General features: G+C 63.9%; 1 protein-coding gene across 3 annotated transcripts in view; it reads left to right on the top strand.

Moving 5' to 3' along the window:
• AXIN1 (axin 1) overlaps positions 1 to 19,920 on the top strand; it is a 53,633-nt gene extending 33,713 nt beyond the window's left edge. The window contains exons 3-10 of one of the 3 annotated variants that reach the window (XM_062179685.1): positions 126 to 222; positions 5,552 to 5,689; positions 13,014 to 13,543; positions 13,952 to 14,122; positions 16,314 to 16,559; positions 17,766 to 17,873; positions 18,863 to 19,030; positions 19,389 to 19,920. In XM_062179685.1, coding sequence (XP_062035669.1) covers positions 126 to 222; positions 5,552 to 5,689; positions 13,014 to 13,543; positions 13,952 to 14,122; positions 16,314 to 16,559; positions 17,766 to 17,873; positions 18,863 to 19,030; positions 19,389 to 19,515 — 1,585 coding nt within the window. In that variant the 3' untranslated portion in view covers positions 19,516 to 19,920. The remainder of the gene's footprint in view (positions 1 to 125; positions 223 to 5,551; positions 5,690 to 13,013; positions 13,544 to 13,951; positions 14,123 to 16,313; positions 16,560 to 17,765; positions 17,874 to 18,862; positions 19,031 to 19,388) is intronic. The other 2 variants (XM_062179686.1, XM_062179687.1) reach the window with 2 other exon arrangements.
• Positions 19,921 to 20,093: the final 173 nt, after the last annotated feature.

Genomic DNA, 20,093 nt, shown 5'->3' with positions numbered 1-20,093 from the left:
AGACACGGGGTGGTCCTGGGCTTTGCTGTCCTGTGTGTGGGTGTGGGCCACCCACGGACGGTCAGGCCTAGGAGCTCGCTGAGCCGCGTCCCCCCGAGCTCACGGTGCCTCTGTCTCCTGCACAGGGATGGAATCCCGCCGTACAGGATACGTAAGCAGCACCGCAGAGAGGTGCAGGAGAGCGTCCAGGTCAACGGGCGGGTGCCCCTACCTCACATCCCCGTAAGTACAGCCCGAGCCCCCGCCCTACCCCACCTCACATCCCCGTAAGTACAGCCCGAGCCCCCGCCCTACCCCACCTCACATCCCCGTAAGTACAGCCCGAGCCCCCGCCCTACCCCACCTCACATCCCTGCAAGTACAGCACCAATCCCCCCCGCCCTACCCCACCTCACATCCCCGTAAGTACAGCCCGAGCCCCCGCCCTACCCCACCTCACATCCCCGTAAGTACAGCCCGAGCCCCCGCCCTACCCCACCTCACATCCCATAAGTACAGCCCGAGCCCCCGCCCTACCCCACCTCACATCCCCGTAAGTACAGCCCGAGCCCCCGCCCTACCCCACCTCACATCCCCGTAAGTACAGCCCGAGCCCCCGCCCTACCCCACCTCACATCCCCGTAAGTACAGCCCGAGCCCCCGCCCTACCCCACCTCACATCCCCGTAAGTACAGCCCGAGCCCCCGCCCTACCCCACCTCACATCCCCATAAGTACAGCCCGAGCCCCCGCCCTACCCCACCTCACATCCCCGTAAGTACAGCCCGAGCCCCCGCCCTACCACACCTCACATCCCCGCAAGTACAGCACCAATCCCCCCCGCCCTACCCCACCTCACATCCCCGCAAGTACAGCCCGAGCCCCCGCCCTACCCCACCTCACATCCCCGTAAGTACAGCCCGAGCCCCCACCCTACCCCACCTCACATCCCCGCAAGTACAGCCCGAGCCCCCGCCCTACCCCACCTCACATCCCCGTAAGTACAGCCCGAGCCCCCACCCTACCCCACCTCACATCCCCATAAGTACAGCCCGAGCCCCCGCCCTACCCCACCTCACATCCCCGCAAGTACAGCCCGAGCCCCCGCCCTACCCCACCTCACATCCCCGTAAGTACAGCCCGAGCCCCCGCCCTACCCCACCTCACATCCCCATAAGTACAGCCCGAGCCCCCGCCCTACCCCACCTCACATCCCCGTAAGTACAGCCCGAGCCCCCACCCTACCCCACCTCACATCCCCATAAGTACAGCCCGAGCCCCCGCCCTACCCCACCTCACATCCCCGTAAGTACAGCCCGAGCCCCCACCCTACCCCACCTCACATCCCCATAAGTACAGCCCGAGACCCCGCCCTACCACACCTCACATCCCCATAAGTACAGCCCGAGCCCCCGCCCTACCCCACCTCACATCCCCGTAAGTACAGCCCGAGCCCCCGCCCTACCCCACCTCACATCCCCGTAAGTACAGCCCGAGCCCCCGCCCTACCCCACCTCACATCCCCGTAAGTACAGCCCGAGCCCCCGCCCTACCCCACCTCACATCCCCGTAAGTACAGCCCGAGCCCCCGCCCTACCCCACCTCACATCCCCGTAAGTACAGCCCGAGCCCCCGCCCTACCCCACCTCACATCCCCGTAAGTACAGCCCGAGCCCCCGCCCTACCCCACCTCACATCCCCGTAAGTACAGCCCGAGCCCCCGCCCTACCCCACCTCACATCCCCGTAAGTACAGCCCGAGCCCCCGCCCTACCCCACCTCACATCCCCGTAAGTACAGCCCGAGCCCCCGCCCTACCCCACCTCACATCCCATAAGTACAGCCCGAGCCCCCGCCCTACCCCACCTCACATCCCCGTAAGTACAGCCCGAGCCCCCGCCCTACCCCACCTCACATCCCCGTAAGTACAGCCCGAGCCCCCGCCCTACCCCACCTCACATCCCCGTAAATACAGCCCGAGCCCCCGCCCTACCCCACCTCACATCCCCGTAAGTACAGCCCGAGCCCCCGCCCTACCCCACCTCACATCCCCATAAGTACAGCCCGAGCCCCCGCCCTACCCCACCTCACATCCCCGTAAGTACAGCCCGAGCCCCCGCCCTACCACACCTCACATCCCCGCAAGTACAGCACCAATCCCCCCCGCCCTACCCCACCTCACATCCCCGCAAGTACAGCCCGAGCCCCCGCCCTACCCCACCTCACATCCCCGTAAGTACAGCCCGAGCCCCCACCCTACCCCACCTCACATCCCCGCAAGTACAGCCCGAGCCCCCGCCCTACCCCACCTCACATCCCCGTAAGTACAGCCCGAGCCCCCACCCTACCCCACCTCACATCCCCATAAGTACAGCCCGAGCCCCCGCCCTACCACACCTCACATCCCCATAAGTACAGCCCGAGCCCCCGCCCTACCTCACCTCACATCCCCGTAAGTACAGCCCGAGCCCCCGCCCTACCCCACCTCACATCCCCGTAAGTACAGCCCGAGCGCCCACCCTACCCCACCTCACATCCCATAAGTAGGGTTGAGCCTCGCTGCACAGGGGCGCTGGCACTGGGAAGTGCTTGCCTGGCTTCGTGTGCTCGGGGCCTCTGGGTGCCAGCCTGTGCCCTGAGCCTGCTGCACTGCGGGCGGCAGTGGTCAGAGTTTCGGGCGGCAGGGCCAGCAGCAGTGTCGATCGCCTCTGCAGGGTGGCAGGAAGTGTGCTCCCTCGTGGGAGGGCAGCTCTGAGGTTCCCTCACCAGCTGGGAGCCCAGGCCCTGCATGGTTGCCTGACCCCGTGGCGTGGTCAGAATGCCTGTGCTGCGGGTTAAGGTGAAGTTCGGAGTCTCAGCATCAACATCATTTTGTTGTTTTAAAATTGATTTATGTGTTTGAAAGCCAGAGTTACGTAGAGAGGGAGAGACAGACAGATGCACCCGCTGGTTCTGTCCCCACATGGCTGGAACTACGGAAGCCAGCCAGGAACTCCATCCAGGTCTCCCACGCGGGAGGCAGGCCATCTTCTGTGCTTTCCCGGTCACCAAAGCAGAGCACTCAGGACTGGAACCCGCGCTCTGATACGGGTTGCGAGCAGTGACCTGGTCTGTGGCAGTTGCCTGAAGCTGGGCGTTGAGATTGTGTCCAAAAATGGGTGTCCATCCTGTAGGTAGCACGTATGTACACGTGTGTGCGTGTGCTGCAGGTGGCCTGGGTGTGTCTGGAGCAGTCTGGACCTGAACTGAGCAACACCTGTTCCACTGGGGCTTCCTGTGCTGACGCGTGAGCCGGCCCTGCAGGCGCTGCTCGGGAGGTGCGGCTGTCAGAGCTTAGCCACGTGGTGGGCGTGGATAGGAGCCAGAACATCTTGGCCCAGAACCTGCCTGCGTGAGGACCAGGGCTGCCCTGGCCAGCACAGCGGCCTGTGCCTCGATGAACGAGTCCAGCACACTGGCCCATGGGCCAGGGACCTACGCTGTCAGATAGCTTCTCACGGCGGAGTCACTACGCGGGCGGTCCCGCGTCTGCGTGAGACGGGTGAGCGTCGCTGGCCTGGAGCTGGATCCCCACCGCCGCGCCCGGACACCAGGAGGCGGAGGGCCTGCTGGAGACGGAGCCGGCCGAGGCCTGGGCTGCTGCCTGCTCTGAGCTGTCAGGGCTGGAGGCCTGAGCTGCATGGGGGCTGGACGTGCAGGAAGTGACCCTAGCAAATTTGGAGGTGAAGAGATGTAGGCAGCGGACTCTTGAGAGATTTGGGAAGGGCCGCTTGTCCTTGCGGGTTTTCTACGTATTTGAGATTGCTTGCAGATCAAAAGCTGATTCAGTAGGTCCGTTAGGCAGTATTGGAACCTACAGAGCTTCAGCGCTCACCGTGGAGACGCCCAGGGTCCTGGAAGGTCACAGCCAACTCGGGGAGGTCCTGCCCTTGGCTGAGGTGGCAGGACGCGGCGGAGCGAGGTGGTCACGGTGCTTCCCGGGAGCGGCCCTTGCTCCGAGGACGTGGAGTGGGCCATGCTTGTGTCCACATCTTTTGCTCCGTCAGTGAGGGCGTGGCTGGCAGGGGCGGGTCCTGTGGGCCTGGACTCCCAGGGCCTGTGGCTCCTCTGCCTTGCTGCTGCTGCGTGCTGTTTGGAGTCTGTTTTGCTTAGGAAATGGCGCTTTCTGGTGGCTCTGTGGTTGTCTGCACCCGCTCGGGTGACCTGCAGGAAGTTTGGGGCGAGGGGGCGTGTGTGGGCTGCGAGTTCTGACACCCACACAGGGGCCTCTTTCCTCTGATTCCTTGGACGTGTTGCATTTCTCGTCAGCTGGAGTTTTCCTTTGCGGCCTGGTTTCTGGTCCTCCGGCTGGTCGTTCTGAGCTTCTTGCGGGACCTTTGTCACACAGCCTCTGAGCACCTGGGGTCTGTTGAGGCACTGGCCCCGCAGTGCCCACAGCTGCCCCGACCACGAGCTTTTCACCCTGTTCTTGGTCACGTGTTGCTCGCTGGCTGTCCACAGGCTTCGGCGCCTGTGTGGGTCCCCGTAGCACTGTCCGCTCTCGGCCCTGGGTGTGTCCTGCAAGAAGACGCCCCCAGTAGCTGGTGCTGCCCTGGCCCGTCTTGGGCCTCTCAGCTCCTCGGTGGTCTTTGCATCTTGAGCCCCAGGCATGATCGCCCCACGCAGACACCGGTGCTGGCCACGGCCTGGTCAGTCGTGTTAGGAGTGTGTCTCAGACCACACAGGCCCATCTGGTGAGGCCTGCCGCTGTCCGGTGTGGCACACGCTTGACATAGGAACACAGACCTGCTACTCACCCAGCGCCCTGCCCTAAACCCTGACCACCTCCAGCTCGTCCCAGGAGCTCGTTCCTGCTGTGGGTCCTGAGCCTGCCGGCTGGAAAGAGCAGCCCCGCTTGGGCTCAGTGTTGAGTGAAGAGACCTCCGGCCTGAGAGGGAGAGGATGTTGAGTTCAGGTGAAAGGCCAAGTGAACACCTGCTTTAAAATGAGAAGTGGCTGCTGGTGCTGTGGCGGAGCTGGGAAAAGCCGGCATCCTGTATGGGTACCAGCTCGTGTCCTGGCTCCTGGCTGCAGCCTGGCTAAATCCTGGCCGTGGGATCGTCTGGGGAATACACCCACAGCCGGAAGATCTCTCTCTGTCTCCCCTCTATATGTAACTCTGACTCTCAAATAAATACATAAATCTTAAAACAAACCTGAAAGGTAGGAGCTAGCATTGTGGCATAGCACGTTAAACCCTGCCTGCATCGTTGGCTTCCTGTGTGAGTGCCGACGTGAGTCCCGGCTGCTCCACTTCCTGTCCAGCTCCTTGCTCAAAGGATGGCCCAAGTGCCCCTGCCACCTGTGGCTCCTGCCTTCGGCCCGGGCCAGCCCTAGTGCAGGTACCGGGGAGTGAGCCTGCAGGTGGGGACGTCTCCGTCCTTTCATCTCTGTCACTCTGCCTTTCAAGTAAACAAATCAATCCTAAAAAAAGAAGACGTGTGGATTTCACGTGCCATCTCCCCTCCGCAAGGCTCCTCAAGTCCTGAGCCTGGGAGGGTGGAGGTGGCGCCCTGATGGCCTGTGTCCCGCCAGCGCACCTACCGAATGCCAAAGGAGATCCGTGTGGAGCCGCGGAAGTTTGCCGAAGAGCTCATCCACCGGCTGGAGGCCGTGCAGCGCACCCGGGAGGCCGAGGAGAAGCTGGAGGAGCGGCTCAAGCGCGTCCGCATGGTGAGTGGCCCCTGGCGCAGCCCGCCCTCACACGTCCTGCCTGTGCGCCCACTCCTGACCCGTCCTGGGGGATCCCAGCACAGCCGCCTGCGATGCCCCTGCCCTTCTGGGGGTGAGAGGCTGCAGTGGGAGGCCCCTGGCCCCCAGTGACTCACAGGAGCAGCGCTGGGACCCTCGGGTGCAGTGCGGGCTGCCGTGCTCAGCCGTGGCTCGCAGGGACTGGTGTGCAGGTGCAGGGAGGGGCTTGCTTGCAGGGGTGATTCCCTGCCAGGGTGCTCGGTCCCCAGGGTGCCCTGCGTTCCCTCTGCAGTGAGTGCTGTTTCTCCCAGGAGTCACCACTTCGTCCCCTAAAAGCCCCTTCAGACCCATGAGACCCCTCGGACAGGTGCTGCTGCTTGCCTTTTTCCTGTTCCCTAGTAAGATGCCCAGTGGTCGTGTCCTGGGTGCTGGTGCTCCCTGCCGAGAGAGCAGACCCATGGTGGGCCTGGGAGTGAGCCCCAGGTGTGGGTCTGCAGACTTAAGGGTGACGGAGCACCCAGACAGAGCGGCTGTCCAGGGAGGCGTCTGCGTGTCCACATTGCCAGCACAGACACCTAAACTCTCCATCCCCACCCCCTGACAACTAGAGACACACTGGACCCACGGGAGCAGAGAACCAGTTGGGTGGGTGCTGGCCACCCCGCACAGCGCCTGAGAGTCAGGTGCCTGGCCGCGACCCCTGACAGCCACTGTGCAGAGGCAGCGTCACCAGTGCGGTTCTGCTGGTGGCAGGAGTGAAGTTCCCACACTGCCCTGGGCACCATGGTGGCCCCAGGAGCCCTGTGCTGGCCAGGCAGGCTGGGAGGAACTGGAACCCTGGAAGGGTTGAAGGGCGAGGGAGGGGCATGGTGTGAGCATCCCCACCACCTGGAAGCCCTAGCGCCGGGGCCAGAGCCGCCGTGAACCAGGAGGCATTAAGCTCTGGGTCCTGGGTCATGTGCTGCAGCAGAGCCAGCACCGCCACAGCAGCAGGCCATGGTGTGGACGTTGTCTTTGCTGTGAGAGTGGCCTGACGCCGTCAGTTAGCTTTTTTCTTAAGAGTTCTTTATTTGAAAGAGAGAGAGTCTTCCACCCACTGGTTCACTCCCCAAATGGCTGCAATGGCCAGGGCTGGGCCAGGCTGAAGCCAAGAGCCAGGAGCTTCCTCCAGGTCTCCCACGTGGGTGCAGGGGCCCAGGCACCTGGGCCATCCTCTGCTGCTTTCTCAGCTGCATTGGCAGGGAGCTGGATCCGAAGCGGAATAGCTGGGTCTCGAGCCAGCACCCAGAAGCCGGCATCGAAGGCGGAGGCTTAACTTACCGCACCGCAGTGCCGGCCCCACAGTTCACGCTTAACTTTCCAGTGTGCTCATGACGAACTCTGGGAAGAGTCCAGGCCGTTGGGCTCGTTCTGTGTCCGTGCCTGGTGGATGCCGCTTGTCCAGGCACGCCAGCTTGTTCAGGTGTTTGCTTTTTGTTTTGTTTTGTTTTGTTTTTTAAATTGTATTTATTCCTGTAGTCAAGTTAAGAGAGAGGGAGAAAGGGAGAGAGAGAGTGAGCGAGAGTGCTTCCATCAACTTGTTCACTCTCCAAATGGTCACAATGACCAGGGCTGAGCCAGGCTGAAGCCAGGAGCCAGGACCTTCATCCGGATCTTCCATGTGGGTGTAGGGGCCCAAGCAGGAGGACCATCTCCTGCCGCTCTCCCAGGCCATTAGTAGGGAGCTGGATCAGAGTGGTGCAGCCAAGACTTGAAGCAGCTCCCACATGGATTGCTGGCTTTGCAGGCGGCGACTTAACCGCTCTCCAACAGCAGCCCCAGTGTTTGTGTTTTCATAAGCAGAGTGATAGAAGATCCATCCACTCGTCCACTCCCCAGATGCCTGCAGCAGTCAGGGCTGGGCCAGGCTGAAGCCAGGAGCCCAGAACTCCATCCAGGTCCCCCTCGTGGGTGCAGGGGCCCAGTGACAGGGCCGTAATCCATTGGGCATCAGCAGGCAGCAGGGTCGGAAGCAGAGTGGCTGGGACTCACAAACCAGGGCTCCAAAATAGGATGCTGGCCCCGAGACTTGCTAGGCAAGACATTGTGTTCTACTGAAATATTTATTTGTTTGAAAGGCAGAGTGACAGAAAGAGGGAGAAAAGGGCCGGCGCTGTGGCGCACTCGGCTAATCCTCCGCCTGCGGCCCCGGCATCCCATATGGGTACTAGGTTCTAGTCCCGGTTGCTCCTCTTCCAGGCCAGCTCTCTGCTGTGGCCCGGGAAGGCAGTGGAGGATGGCCCAAATGCTTGCGCCCTGCACCCGCGTGGGAGACCAGGAGAAGCACCTGGCTCCTGGCTTCAGATCAGTGCAGCTCTGGCCGTAGCGGCCATTTGTGGGGTGAACCAAAGGAAGGAAGACCTTTCTCTTTGTCTGTCTCTCTCACTGTCTAACTCTGTCAAAATAAAATACATACATACATACATACATAAAGGCAGGTGTCAGTGCGGGGATTAGCGTGCTTCTCTGATGTCTGAGCCCTAAGGCTCCCTCGCTGTGGGGAGTCTCTGACTGCGACTGGATGGGTGGCTCTGTGTCCACTGCAGGGAGACAGCAGCTGCCTGGCCACATGCCCTGGTCCAGCCCACCTCCAGCTGCGCAGGTGGCTGCCAGTACACTGGCCTGGGACACGTTTGCTGAACTTGCGCATAACTGCATTGGTTACAACATGTGATTCTGAAATCTGTTTACTTGTTACAAGCAGTGATCCTTTTTTAAAAGAAACGCAGGGGTTTTTTAAAGATATTTATTTATTTCCGTTAGAAGGAGAAACACAGAGAGAGGGGGAGAGAGAGAGGTCTTCCATGCACTGGTTCACTCCCCAGATGGCCTCAGCAGCCAGAGCGGGGCCAGGTAACGCCAGGAGCCATGTTTCTGTCCAGCTCTCCCGCTTGTGTACAGGCCCACGCGCCTGGGCGTCCTCCACCACTTCCCCACGCCATTCGTGGAGCAGTGCCCATATTCTGGCGTTGCGCAGTGTCACAGGCAGGGCCATAACATCCTGCACCACGATGCCACCCCCAGAACCTCGTATTTTCAAAAATAATTTTTATTGTAAATGTTGGGAAGTTAACTGCGTGAGGCCGGATGCCCGGGAGCCTACAGTGACCGGGCGATCTTTGCACCTGCAGTGCTGCCGAGGGCATCAGTCCTGTCTGTCGCCCCTGTGGGGGCGGTACTCCTTCCTCACTGCACCTGTGCAGCATGTAGGGTGAGAACTCCGGGAGGACCCTCGCCGAAGACTCCCAAAGTCCCTGAACGGGAGGAGGAGGCAGGCGGAGTCCGCCGGGACCCCAGTCTGCCCTGCTGGTGACGTTTCCCCCGGCGCCACTTGAAGATCCCATAGTTGATAGGCCTTGCAGAGTGGACAGTGAGAGAGACAGACAGACAGAAAGGTCTTCCTTTGCCGTTGGTTCACCCTCCAATGGCTGCTGCGGCCGGCGCATCGCGCTGATCCGAAGCCAGGAGCCAGGTGCTTCTCCTGGTCTCCCATGGGGTGCAGGGCCCAAGCACTTGGGCCATCCTCCACTGCACTCCTGGGCCACAGTAGAGAGCTGGCCTGGAAGAGGGGCAACCGGGACAGAACCCGGCGCCCCGACCGGGACTAGAACCCGGTGTGCCGGCGCCGCAGGCAGAGGATTAGCCTAGTGAGCCATGGCGCCAGCCATGACCTTGCTATCTTGTGTTGCTTTGCACTTGGGAGAAATTTAGGATATCAGGTTTGTTTATCCCAAAATCCAAGGGTGAAGGGAGTGTCTTGTCCTAGCAGTGAGGATGTTTGAATCCAGGCTGCCGCTGCGGCGTGGTAGGCTAAGCCTCCACCGGTGGCCCAGCATCCCATATGGGCACCGGTTCAAGTCCCAGCTGCTCCACTTCCGATCCGGCTCTGCTGTGGCCTGGGAGAGCAGTGGAGGACGGCCCAACTCCTTGGGCCCCTGCACCCACATGGGAGACCTGGAAGAAGGTCCTGGCTCCTGGCTTTGGATTGGCCCAGCTCTAGCTGTTGAGGCAATTTGGGGAGTGAACCAGCAGATGGAAGGCCTCTCTGTCTGTCTGTCTCTGTAGCTCTGCCTCTGAAATAAATAAATAAAATATTTTTTAAAGACATTTGTGTCCTTTTGGGCCAGCCAGCCTTGGGTCAGTGGACTGGATGCTCATGATGCCAGCACCCCGCATCGAGTGCCAGTCAGTGCCAGCTGCTTGGCCTCCCGTCTGCGAATGCCCCTGCTGAGGCAGCAGAAGATGACCGGAGTATTTCGGCCCTGCCACCCTTAGGAGAGACCCAGATGGAGGGCCTGGCTCCTGGCCTTGGCCTAGCTCTTGCAGGCATCTGGGGGTGAACCAGCAAATAGGGGATCTCTCTGTCTCTCTCTCTCCTGTCACTCTGCCTTTCAAATAAGTAAAGCATTCAGAACAGGGCAGGGAAAGACACTGGCATCCCACATCGGAGCGCCTGGGTTTGAGCCCAGCTCTGCCCTCCACTTCCTGCGGGTGAGCGCCTGGGTTTGAGCCCAGCTCTGCCGTCCGCTCCACTTCCTGCAGGTGAGCTCCTGGGTTTGAGCCCAGCTCTGCCTTCCACTTCCTGCGGGTGAGCGCCTGGGTTTGAGCCCAGCTCTGCCCTCCGCTCCACTTCCTGCGGGTGAGCGCCTGGGTTTGAGCCCAGCTCTGCCCTCCACTTCCTGCGGGTGAGCGCCTGGGTTTGAGCCCAGCTCTGCCCTCCGCTCCACTTCCTGCGGGTGAGCGCCTGGGTTTGAGCCCAGCTCTGCCCTCCGCTCCACTTCCTGCGGGTGAGCGCCTGGGTTTGAGCCCGGCTCTGCCCTCCACTTCCTGCGGGTGAGCGCCTGGGTTTGAGCCCAGCTCTGCCCTCCGCTCCACTTCCTGCGGGTGAGCGCCTGGGTTTGAGCCCAGCTCTGCCCTCCTCTCCACTTCCTGCGGGTGAGCGCCTGGGTTTGAGCCCGGCTCTGCCCTCCACTTCCTGCGGGTGAGCGCCTGGGTTTGAGCCCAGCTCTGCCCTCCGCTCCACTTCCTGCGGGTGAGCGCCTGGGTTTGAGCCCAGCTCTGCCGTCCGCTCCACTTCCTGCGGGTGAGCGCCTGGGTTTGAGCCCAGCTCTGCCCTCCACTTCCTGCGGGTGAGCGCCTGGGTTTGAGCCCAGCTCTGCCCTCCACTTCCTGCGGGTGAGCGCCTGGGTTTGAGCCCAGCTCTGCCGTCCGCTCCACTTCCTGCGGGTGAGCGCCTGGGTTTGAGCCCAGCTCTGCCCTCCACTTCCTGCGGGTGAGCGCCTGGGTTTGAGCCCAGCTCTGCCCTCCTCTCCACTTCCTGCGGGTGAGCGCCTGGGTTTGAGCCCAGCTCTGCCCTCCTCTCCACTTCCTGCGGGTGAGCGCCTGGGTTTGAGCCCAGCTCTGCCCTCCGCTCCACTTCCTGCGGGTGAGCGCCTGGGTTTGAGCCCAGCTCTGCCCTCCACTTCCTGCGGGTGAGCGCCTGGGTTTGAGCCCAGCTCTGCCCTCCACTTCCTGCGGGTGAGCGCCTGGGTTTGAGCCCAGCTCTGCCCTCCACTTCCTGCGGGTGAGCGCCTGGGTTTGAGCCCAGCTCTGCCCTCCACTTCCTGCGGGTGAGCGCCTGGGTTTGAGCCCAGCTCTGCCCTCCACTTCCTGCGGGTGAGCGCCTGGGTTTGAGCCCAGCTCTGCCGTCCGCTCCACTTGCTGCGGGTGAGCGCCTGGGAGCAGTGCTGGCTCAGGTGGTCGGGTCCCTGCCGCCTGCACGGGCGACCTGTAGATGTAAGGAGCCCCTGGGGAGTAGCCAGCAGGTGGAGGATCGTTTTGTCTCTCCCCACCCCTTCTCACACTCTCGTGTTCTACCTTTCGAATAAAGCAAATAAATAAACGTTTAAAAATAAATGGGTAAGGGACCTGTTCTGTGGCTCAGCGGGTTAAAGCCCCCGCCTGAAGCGCCGGCATCCCATACGGGTGTCGGTTCGAGTCCCAGCTGCTCCTCTTCCCATCCGGCTCTGCTGTGGCCTGGGAGAGCTGTGGAAAATGGTCCAACCCCTTGGGCCCCTGCACCCGTGTGGGAGACCCGGAAGAGGCTCCTGGCTCCTAGCTTTGGATTGCCCAGCTCCAGCTGTTGCAGCCATCTGGGGAATGACCCAGTGGATGAAGATCGATCGATCGATCTCTCTCTCTCCCTCTCCCTCTCCTTCTGTAACTCTGACTTTCAAATAAATAAATAAATACATCTTTTAAAAAAAAAAATGGGTCAATAAACTCCAGGGGATGGCATAGCCTTCGCCTTCCTTTTTGACTGATTCCAGGTTCATTCAGCACTGTAAAAAGATTGGTTTGTTTTGAAAGGGAGAGTCACAACAGGAGAGACGGCGCGCATGGTCTGCCACACGCTGGTCCACTCCCCAGGTGCTCGCACCAGGTCAGGAGCAGTGTAGCTGGCACTTGAACTGTCACTCAGGTGTGGGACGCAGCGTAACGTGCCACAGCACCCACCCCCCACCCGGAGAAGTGACTAAACCACGTGCATTTCCACACCTGGTAACAGATGCAGCCGCAAGTCTGCCCGCTTAACGTGTACAAGGGCAGCGTTCTCTTGGCAATAAAGGAGTAGAAGAAGAATTGGATGGAAACCAGTCTTTACTGCAAAACGTAAAAGAACATAAAGATGTCGGTATTGTAGTGCAGTGGGTTAAGCTAGAGCCTGCAACTCTGGCATCCCACTGGGCGCCAGTTCAAGTCCCGGCTGCTCCACTTCTGATCCAGCTCTCTGCTGTGGCCTGGGAGGGAGCGGAGGAGGACTTAAGTGCCTGGGCCTCTCTACCTACGTGGGAGACCTGGATGTAGCTTCTGGATTTGGCCTGGCCAGTCCTGGCCATTGGGCCAGTGGGGGAGTCGATCAGTGAATGGGAGATCTGACTCTCCCTCTCTCTCTCTGTAATTCTGCCTTTTAAATAAATAAAATCTTAAAAAAGAAACAAGAAAACCGATGGAGAGCTTTCAGTGCCATGACGGCATGTACCCTCTGAGCTCCAGGGGCCCCCGAGCTCACCCTGCTCCAGTCTGCCTGTTCCTGGCCAGCAGCCCAGCATCATGGGAGCAAGGATGAGTCGGGACGGGGAGCCCTGGAGCCCTCTGGTGTGGCGCCCGGCCCCAGCCGTTGCCTCTGCAGAGCCAGCACGTGTTGGGGGGCCCTGGTCTCCAGGGCACACTGTGCCGGGGCCATCCTGTCCGCCCCCCGTGTGACTTGCTTCCCCGCCCCACGCAGGAGGAAGAAGGAGAGGATGGTGACCTTCCCTCTGGGCCCCCAGGGGTGAGCCACAAATTGCCTCCTGCCCCAGCCTGGCACCACTTCCCGGCCCGCTGTGTGGACCTGGGCTGCGCCGGGCTGCGGGACGCACACGAGGAGAACCCGGAGAGCATCCTGGACGAGCACGTGCAGAGGGTCATGCGGACCCCTGGCTGCCAGTCTCCCGGCCCTGGCCACCGCTCCCCTGACAGCGGGCACATGGCCAAGGTGTCGGCCACGCTGGGTGGCGTGGCCTCGGGGCACGGGAAGCACATGCCCAAGGCAGGGGCGAAGTTGGATGTGGCCGGCCTGCATCACCACAGGCACGTCCACCACCACGTCCACCACAGTACAGCCAGGCCCAAGGAGCAGGTGGAGGCCGAAGCTGCCCGCAGGGTCCAGAGCAGCTTTGCATGGGGGCCAGAACCACACAGCCACACAGCCAAGACCCGCAGCCACTCAGAGAGCGTGGGTGCCGCCCCCAATGCCAGCGACAGCCTGGCCTACAGGTGAGCCGTGCGCGGCACTGTCGGGTGCTGGGGGAGCCACTGGGGAGTGGACGCCGCGGCTTCCTCTTGTCTGTGCCTGCGGAAGGCTGGGGCTTCCCCGCCAGCAGTCACCGGACACCCATGGCTGCCGCCAGCCAGGACCCCAGGGCCGCAGGGTGAAGTGCAAGGGCTGTGGCCCCGCCTGTGGCGTTGTTCTTGGTGCGGGGCACGTCACGTGTTTAAGGGGGAAACAAACCAACAACATAGGACAGCTGGCACAGCCGCTGGCCAGGTCCACAGCGGGTGCGGCGCCGACGGCCAGAGGCCATGCCCATGTCCCCAAGTCCAGGGTCAGCCCTGTTGGGATGGGAGGGGCCTGTGTGGGGGCCGTGGACACACGGGGTGACGGCTCTGGCCCTGTTCCCGCAGTGGGAAAGCAGGCATGCCCTCCAGAAGAAGCGCCAAGAAGGCCGAGTCCGGGAAGAACGTGGCTGTGGAGGTGCCGGGCGCCTCGGAGGACACGGAGCGCAACCAGAAGATCATGCAGTGGCTCATCGAGGGCGAGAAGGAGATCAGCAGGCACCGGAAGACTGGCCACGGGTGAGAGCCACTGAGCCACACACGCCTCGCCGCCGCCGTGCAGGAGCGCCCGGGGGGGGGGTCCTCCCCGAGGCCCCGGCTCCGAGCAGGCTCTGGGCCCGTGGTGGGCAGCTAGGGGATCCCTGCTGCACCTGGAGGGAGCCAGGATTGCCCCCCGCCTGCAGGCAGCACATTTCTGGGTTTCTGGGCTGGCGACACCCACGTCTTAGTGCCCTGATCCATGGGGGAGGCACCTGAGGCACCCTAACCCTCACTCCACGCACAGCCCGCGGGAGAAGCTGTGGGTGCTCACACCTGCTTATCCCAGCCCCATCTTGGGGGAGACGCTGATCTGCTCCCACACGGGCAGAGGCTGCTGGGAACAGCATGGAATGACCCTGCCCCCACACCCAGCCCTGCCCTTACTGCTTTGTGTGAATTGGTCTCGGGTGTCACCCCTCCTCTCCCTGCGTCTCATGGGACCCTACTCATGGTGATGCCCGCAGGAGGGACGAGAGCCCAGGAGGTGCCAGCCCCTCTGTGCCAGCCCCAGGTTTCCCCGATCTCCACCTGCACCTAGGCCCCAGCAGGACCGGCTGAGGCAGATGTCCCCAGAGCAAGGCGGTACCGCCTCTGGCGCTGCCCCTCAGGGCATCTGGAGCTCCTGTCTGGGTCTGGTTTGCACAGGGCAGGCTGCTGGGGTCTGGATTTCTCTTCTGTGGGTGTCGCAGAGCAGGCCCTGGGCTAGGGGTCCCTGCAGTGAGGGCTGCCCAGGCGGCGGCTGAGGTCTCTGCGCTCCCATCCCCCACCCCTGCCCCCCAGTGCCGAGCCTGCCTTGGGAGCGTGGAGCCCCCGGTGGGAGCCACTGCCCTCGCCACGAGAGGCCTTCCTGGCTGAGTGGCGGGCGGTGCCGGTGGAAGCCGCCTGAGTGACAGCCGGGTGAGGTGGGACAGCAGGAGAGGGATGTACCCAAGGTCTGCAGCTGTGTTGGTTCTCGGTGGGCTCGAGGGTGCAGCAGCTCAGCCGGGGGGGGGGGGTCTCTAAGCTGTGACAGTGTGGCCCTCACTTGCCTTTGAGTTTCCTGTGTGTCCCAGGATTTCCACAGTGACATGCACTGAATTTGAACAGTAACAATTTTCTCTTTGAAAGGGCTTTATATAGTATATGATTTGTATCAGAAAAGCTGTTCAGAGTAAGAAATAAGGGCCAGGCGTTAGCATGGCGGGTTAAGCCAGCGCAGGGGACACGCGTGTCCCAGATCGGAGCGCCTGGTGTGCAGCCTGGCTGTTCTGCATCCCATCCGCTTCCTGCTAACTAACCCGTCCCCTGTGGGCAGCAGGGATGGCTCCACACGCACACCTGCCGCCGGGGGACCGGTGGTCGGCCTGGCCCGGCCCTGCGCCTGGGGGACCGGGTGGTCTTGTGCCTGCCCGATGTCGGCCTGGCCCGGCCCTGCGCCTGGGGGACCGGGTTGTCGGCCTGGCCCAGCCCTGCGCCTGGGGGACCGGGTGGTCGGCCTGGCCCGGCCCTGCGCCTGGGGGACCAGGTGGTCTGCCTGCCGACGTCGGCCTGGCCCGGCCCTGCGCCTGGGGGACCGGGTGGTCAGCCTGGCCCGGCCCTGCGCCTGGGGGACCGGGTGGTCAGCCTGGCCCAGCCCTGCGCCTGGGGGACCGGGTTGTCGGCCTGGCCCAGCCCTGCGCCTGGGGGACCGGGTGGTCGGCCTGGCCTGGCCCTGCGCCTGGGGGACCGGGTGGTCGGCCTGGCCCGGCCCTGCGCCTGGGGGACCAGGTGGTCTGCCTGCCGACATCGGCCTGGCCCGGCCCTGCGCCTGGGGGACCGGGTGGTTGGCCTGGCCCGGCCCTGCGCCTGGGGGACCGGGTGGTCTTGTACCTGCCGACGTCGGCCTGGCCCGGCCCCGCTGTTGCAGGCACCGGGGAATGAGCCCGCGGGTGGGACGTCGGCCTCATTCCTGATACCTGCCATGCCGTGTGGTGAGAGGAGCCAGGCTCACGCACCGGGGAGTGAGCCCGCGGGTGGGACGGCGGCCTCATTCCTGATACCTGCCGTGCCGTGTGGTGAGAGGAGCCAGGCTCACGCACTGGGGAGTGAGCCCGCGGGTGGGACGGCGGCCTCATTCCTGATACCTGCCGTGCCGTGTGGTGAGAGGAGCCAGGCTCACGCTCTGCCGTGCCTTGTTCTCTTGCTCCCCAAGGTCTTCTGGGGTGCGGAAGCAGCAGGCCCACGAGAGCTCCCGGCCCTTGTCCATTGAACGCCCTGGGGCCGTGCACCCCTGGGTCAGTGCTCAGCTCCGGAACTCCGTCCAGCCCTCTCATCTCTTCATTCAAGACCCCACCATGCCACCCAACCCCGCCCCCAACCCCCTGACCCAGCTGGAGGAGGCCCGCAGGCGTCTGGAGGAGGAGGAGAAGAGAGCCAGCAAGCTGCCCTCCAAGCAGAGGTACGGCCGCCGGGCTGGGCGCTGCTCCCGGGCAGCGCGAGCGCTCGGGCGAGGACGCCGCGCCGGCCCCGTCCCACTGCGAAGCCCGGGTGGTGGCCGTGAGTTCATCTCGCCGCCCTTCACGGGAAGCTGGGGCGCGTGCTGGGGGCCGCACGTGGCACAGGCGGGACGCTGGGCAGCTCCGAGACGTACCGCAGAGACTGGCCGCACCCGCCTCGTCCCTAAGGGCGCAGCCCCAGGTCCTGTTCTCCCCCCAGCCGCGTCTCCTCTCATTCTCCCTGGGTGCCCTGGCGCCGTGGGACCCAGCAGGTCAGGGTCTGCGACAGCCCTGGGGCGGCCCCTCACCCAGGTCGCAGGGCTGTCACACAGGTCACTGTTGACCTCAGATGTCCAGCTCCTTTCGTCCATCTTAGGTCATCTGGGCTCTGGGGCTGCACCGTCCATGGGGCTGTCCTTCTGGGCACCTGGAGGCTGAGACGTGTGTCCCTGCACTGATCTGTACCGCGCCCTGAACCTGGCGCCAGCCTGGGCGTCTGAAGGCGTGCAGTGACCCTGAACCCAGAGTGACCACTTTGCAGCCAGGTGATCCTGTGTAGCCGAGCTTGTGCCGACAGCACACGCGTCTGGCAGGAGCTGGGACCTAGCAGGGCTCATGGAGCGGTGGGGAGGCGTCATGGGGCCGGACGGCTCGGGGGGAGGCTGACCGGACCTGACGCCTGGGGCCTGCGTTGTCTCGGGCTGGATTTCCTTTTGGTCTTGCTGTGAGAACTACTCAGTGCCTGGTCTTGGCTGCTGGCTCCACCGTCTCCCCTGGACAACCCAGAGTTGCCGGGTCTTACATCCAGGGCACGGGGCTGCGGTGAGCAAGGGCCTGGGGCCAGCACCCCCTGCCCAGGCCAGTCCGTGGCACAGCGCCCCCAGGTGTGGACAGTCCACTTGTGCTTGGGACGCTCCCGCAGAGCCGAGTGGGAGGAGCACGCCCTGGCGGAGCTGCGGGCACTTCCTGGGAGGCCGTGCGCACGGAGAGGCTCTGCCAGGGTGCACCACGTGGCCGGAGGCCGGCAGCCCAGTGTCGGGTCGGTGCCACAGAACCACCTTGGCATGCTTGTCGTCGGCCATTTGCGGTGGGGCCTCTGGCCCCGCCGCGGCCCGGAAGGAGGTGCGGCATCGCCGGGCGCGTCCCCGCTGATGCGGGTTGTTCCCTAGGTATGTGCAGGAGGTCATGCAGCGGGGTCGCAGCTGCGTCAGGCCCGCGTGTGCGCCTGTGCTGAGCGTGGTGCCGGCCGTGTCGGACATGGAGCTCTCCGAGACAGAGTACGTGTGCCCCGAGGGTCCTCCTGCCAGGTCCTGTGCTGCTGCCCCAGGGACGTGGAGCAGCTGTGGCTGGAGGAGCTCCCGCAGGGTCAGGCCTCAGGCCGCCCAGAGCCGTGCCCGTCTCCATCCGTGCCGAGCGGCTGACGGGGTGACGGGAGGTCTCTGGTGGATGCGGGCGTCTCAGCAGCCCCCCAGCCCTGCCCTGCGCTCCTGAGCTGCCCAGGCAGGCCCGAAGACTGCGCTCTGTCCGCCTGGAACACGGCGGAGCCTGCAGCCAGGGGAGCTTGGGACCGCTGCCGCGGGCGGTGCCAGCCAGACGCTGGGCGTGCCTGCAGCGCTGAGCACCCTCTTCCTGCACCTTTCAAGACAGCGCAGGAGGGGGCCGCCCCGGGAAGGGCTTCAGCGTGGGCGTCCCCTGAGCCTTGGGCCTCACCACGCTGACCCTGGACACACCCCTAGCAGGCCCAGGGGCTGCTGCCTGCACTCGGAGCCTCTGCTCCAGGGGACGCCCTGGCGGCCTTCCTGAACCCAGCCCCGGGCAAAGGTCCCAGGTCTGCGAAGCGGACAGTCAGGGTGGAGGGGGCCCTCGTGACCTCACGGCCAGGACTCGGGCCCTAGAAGCTTCCAGGTGCACCCAGCAGGAGGAGGGGCCAGGGCACTGCTGGTAGCCTGGGAGACAGGAGCCAGCAGCCAGCGGTCAGGGGTCAGGATGTCGGCCCGGGCGGCAGGCCCTCTGCTGTGGGGCAGGCACAGTTACGTCGTGTGTGAGGCTGCCGGGCAGCACAGCTCACCCTCCACCCCAGGGGGTGGACCCCAGCCTCCTGGCCTGTGAAGCTGCCCACGAGTGTCCACGTGACGGGGGGAGCGAGCTGGGCGCGGGGGCCACGGCGTGCTCGCCCCTGCCATCTGCGCCTTGCTGCCGGCAGCGGGGCTGGGTGGCACCCATGCAACCCCGGCAGCCCAGAGGTCACCAGCGTCTCTGCCCTCAGGACGAAGTCACAGCGGAAGGGGGCCGGCGGGGGCAGCCAGCCGTGCGACAGCATCGTGGTGGCGTACTACTTCTGCGGGGAGCCCATCCCCTACCGGACCCTGGTCAGGGGCCGTGCTGTCACCCTGGGCCAGTTCAAGGAGCTGCTGACCAAGAAGGGCAGCTACAGGTGAGCCTCGAAGGGGCTGGGGTGACCCCTCCTCCACTTACCCTCCCACGGAGCAGCTCCACGAAGGGGTCTGAGGACCCCCGAGCCCACTTCTGGGCTCTCACCTTGATGGTGGGTGCAGAGGCTCAGGCGTGGGGCCGGGGTCCTGGTGCTGCTCTGACCAGGGCCAGCCCCGTGGCCGCCAGGTCCAGCCTGTCCCCCACGACCGGCTCCCGAGCGGGCCTTGCAGGAACCGAGGGCGCACCAGGCCCCCTGGAGTGCAGCCCAGGTGGACGCGCAGAGACAGGGCCTCTGCCCTGGCCGGGCACCCGCAGGGCCCAGGAAGGGGGCTCTGTCCTCACCGCCCCCTCCCCTGCAGATACTACTTCAAGAAGGTGAGTGACGAGTTCGACTGTGGAGTGGTGTTCGAGGAGGTTCGAGAAGATGAGGCCGTCCTGCCCGTCTTTGAGGAGAAGATCATCGGCAAGGTGGAGAAGGTCGACTGACAGCCCCGCGGGCAGGATGGCCGCACCAGCACTGGGGTTGGGCCAGGCGTGCCGCCTGCCCCTGGGGCCCTCGGAGTGGCCCCAGGAGGGACCCATCCACTTCCCAATAGCAATACTCGGAGAGTCTGGCCGGCGCACTGGCCCGGCACGGTGTCCCCGCTCCGGCTGGCCCCTGTCCCGGTGGGGCCCGGCCTAGGAGTCCCTGCGTGTCTCTGGATTGTACATGCCACCCAGTGCCTTCAGCCAGCCGTCCTCACCTGCCACTGTGAGAGCGGCGCCGGAGCCGGCCCTGCAGCCCCTGGCCACGTGTAAATATGTACAGTTCCCAGGCCCGTTTTTCATGCGCTGACTTGTACAATTGTCTTTTCAAAGGTACTTGGATAATAATGAAATAAAAGTTTTTGAACCTGCTCTGGTGTGGAACACACCTGTTCGCTGCAGAGGCCTGGCTGAGGGCACACGTCCCTGGCCAGCTCCTGGCACAGCGGGGGCGGGGGGGACCCTGGAGAGCAGTGGCCGGCTCTGGACCACCCCCTGGGCCTGGCTCCACTTCCTGCCCAGGGGCCCAGGAAGACACA

Source organism: Lepus europaeus, chromosome 21 (assembly GCF_033115175.1).
Source record: "Lepus europaeus isolate LE1 chromosome 21, mLepTim1.pri, whole genome shotgun sequence".
In the NCBI taxonomy this organism is placed as follows: Eukaryota; Metazoa; Chordata; class Mammalia; order Lagomorpha; family Leporidae; genus Lepus; species Lepus europaeus.
Note: the sequence above shows the minus strand (reverse complement) of the source record. Positions and strands in the feature narration are given on the sequence as shown.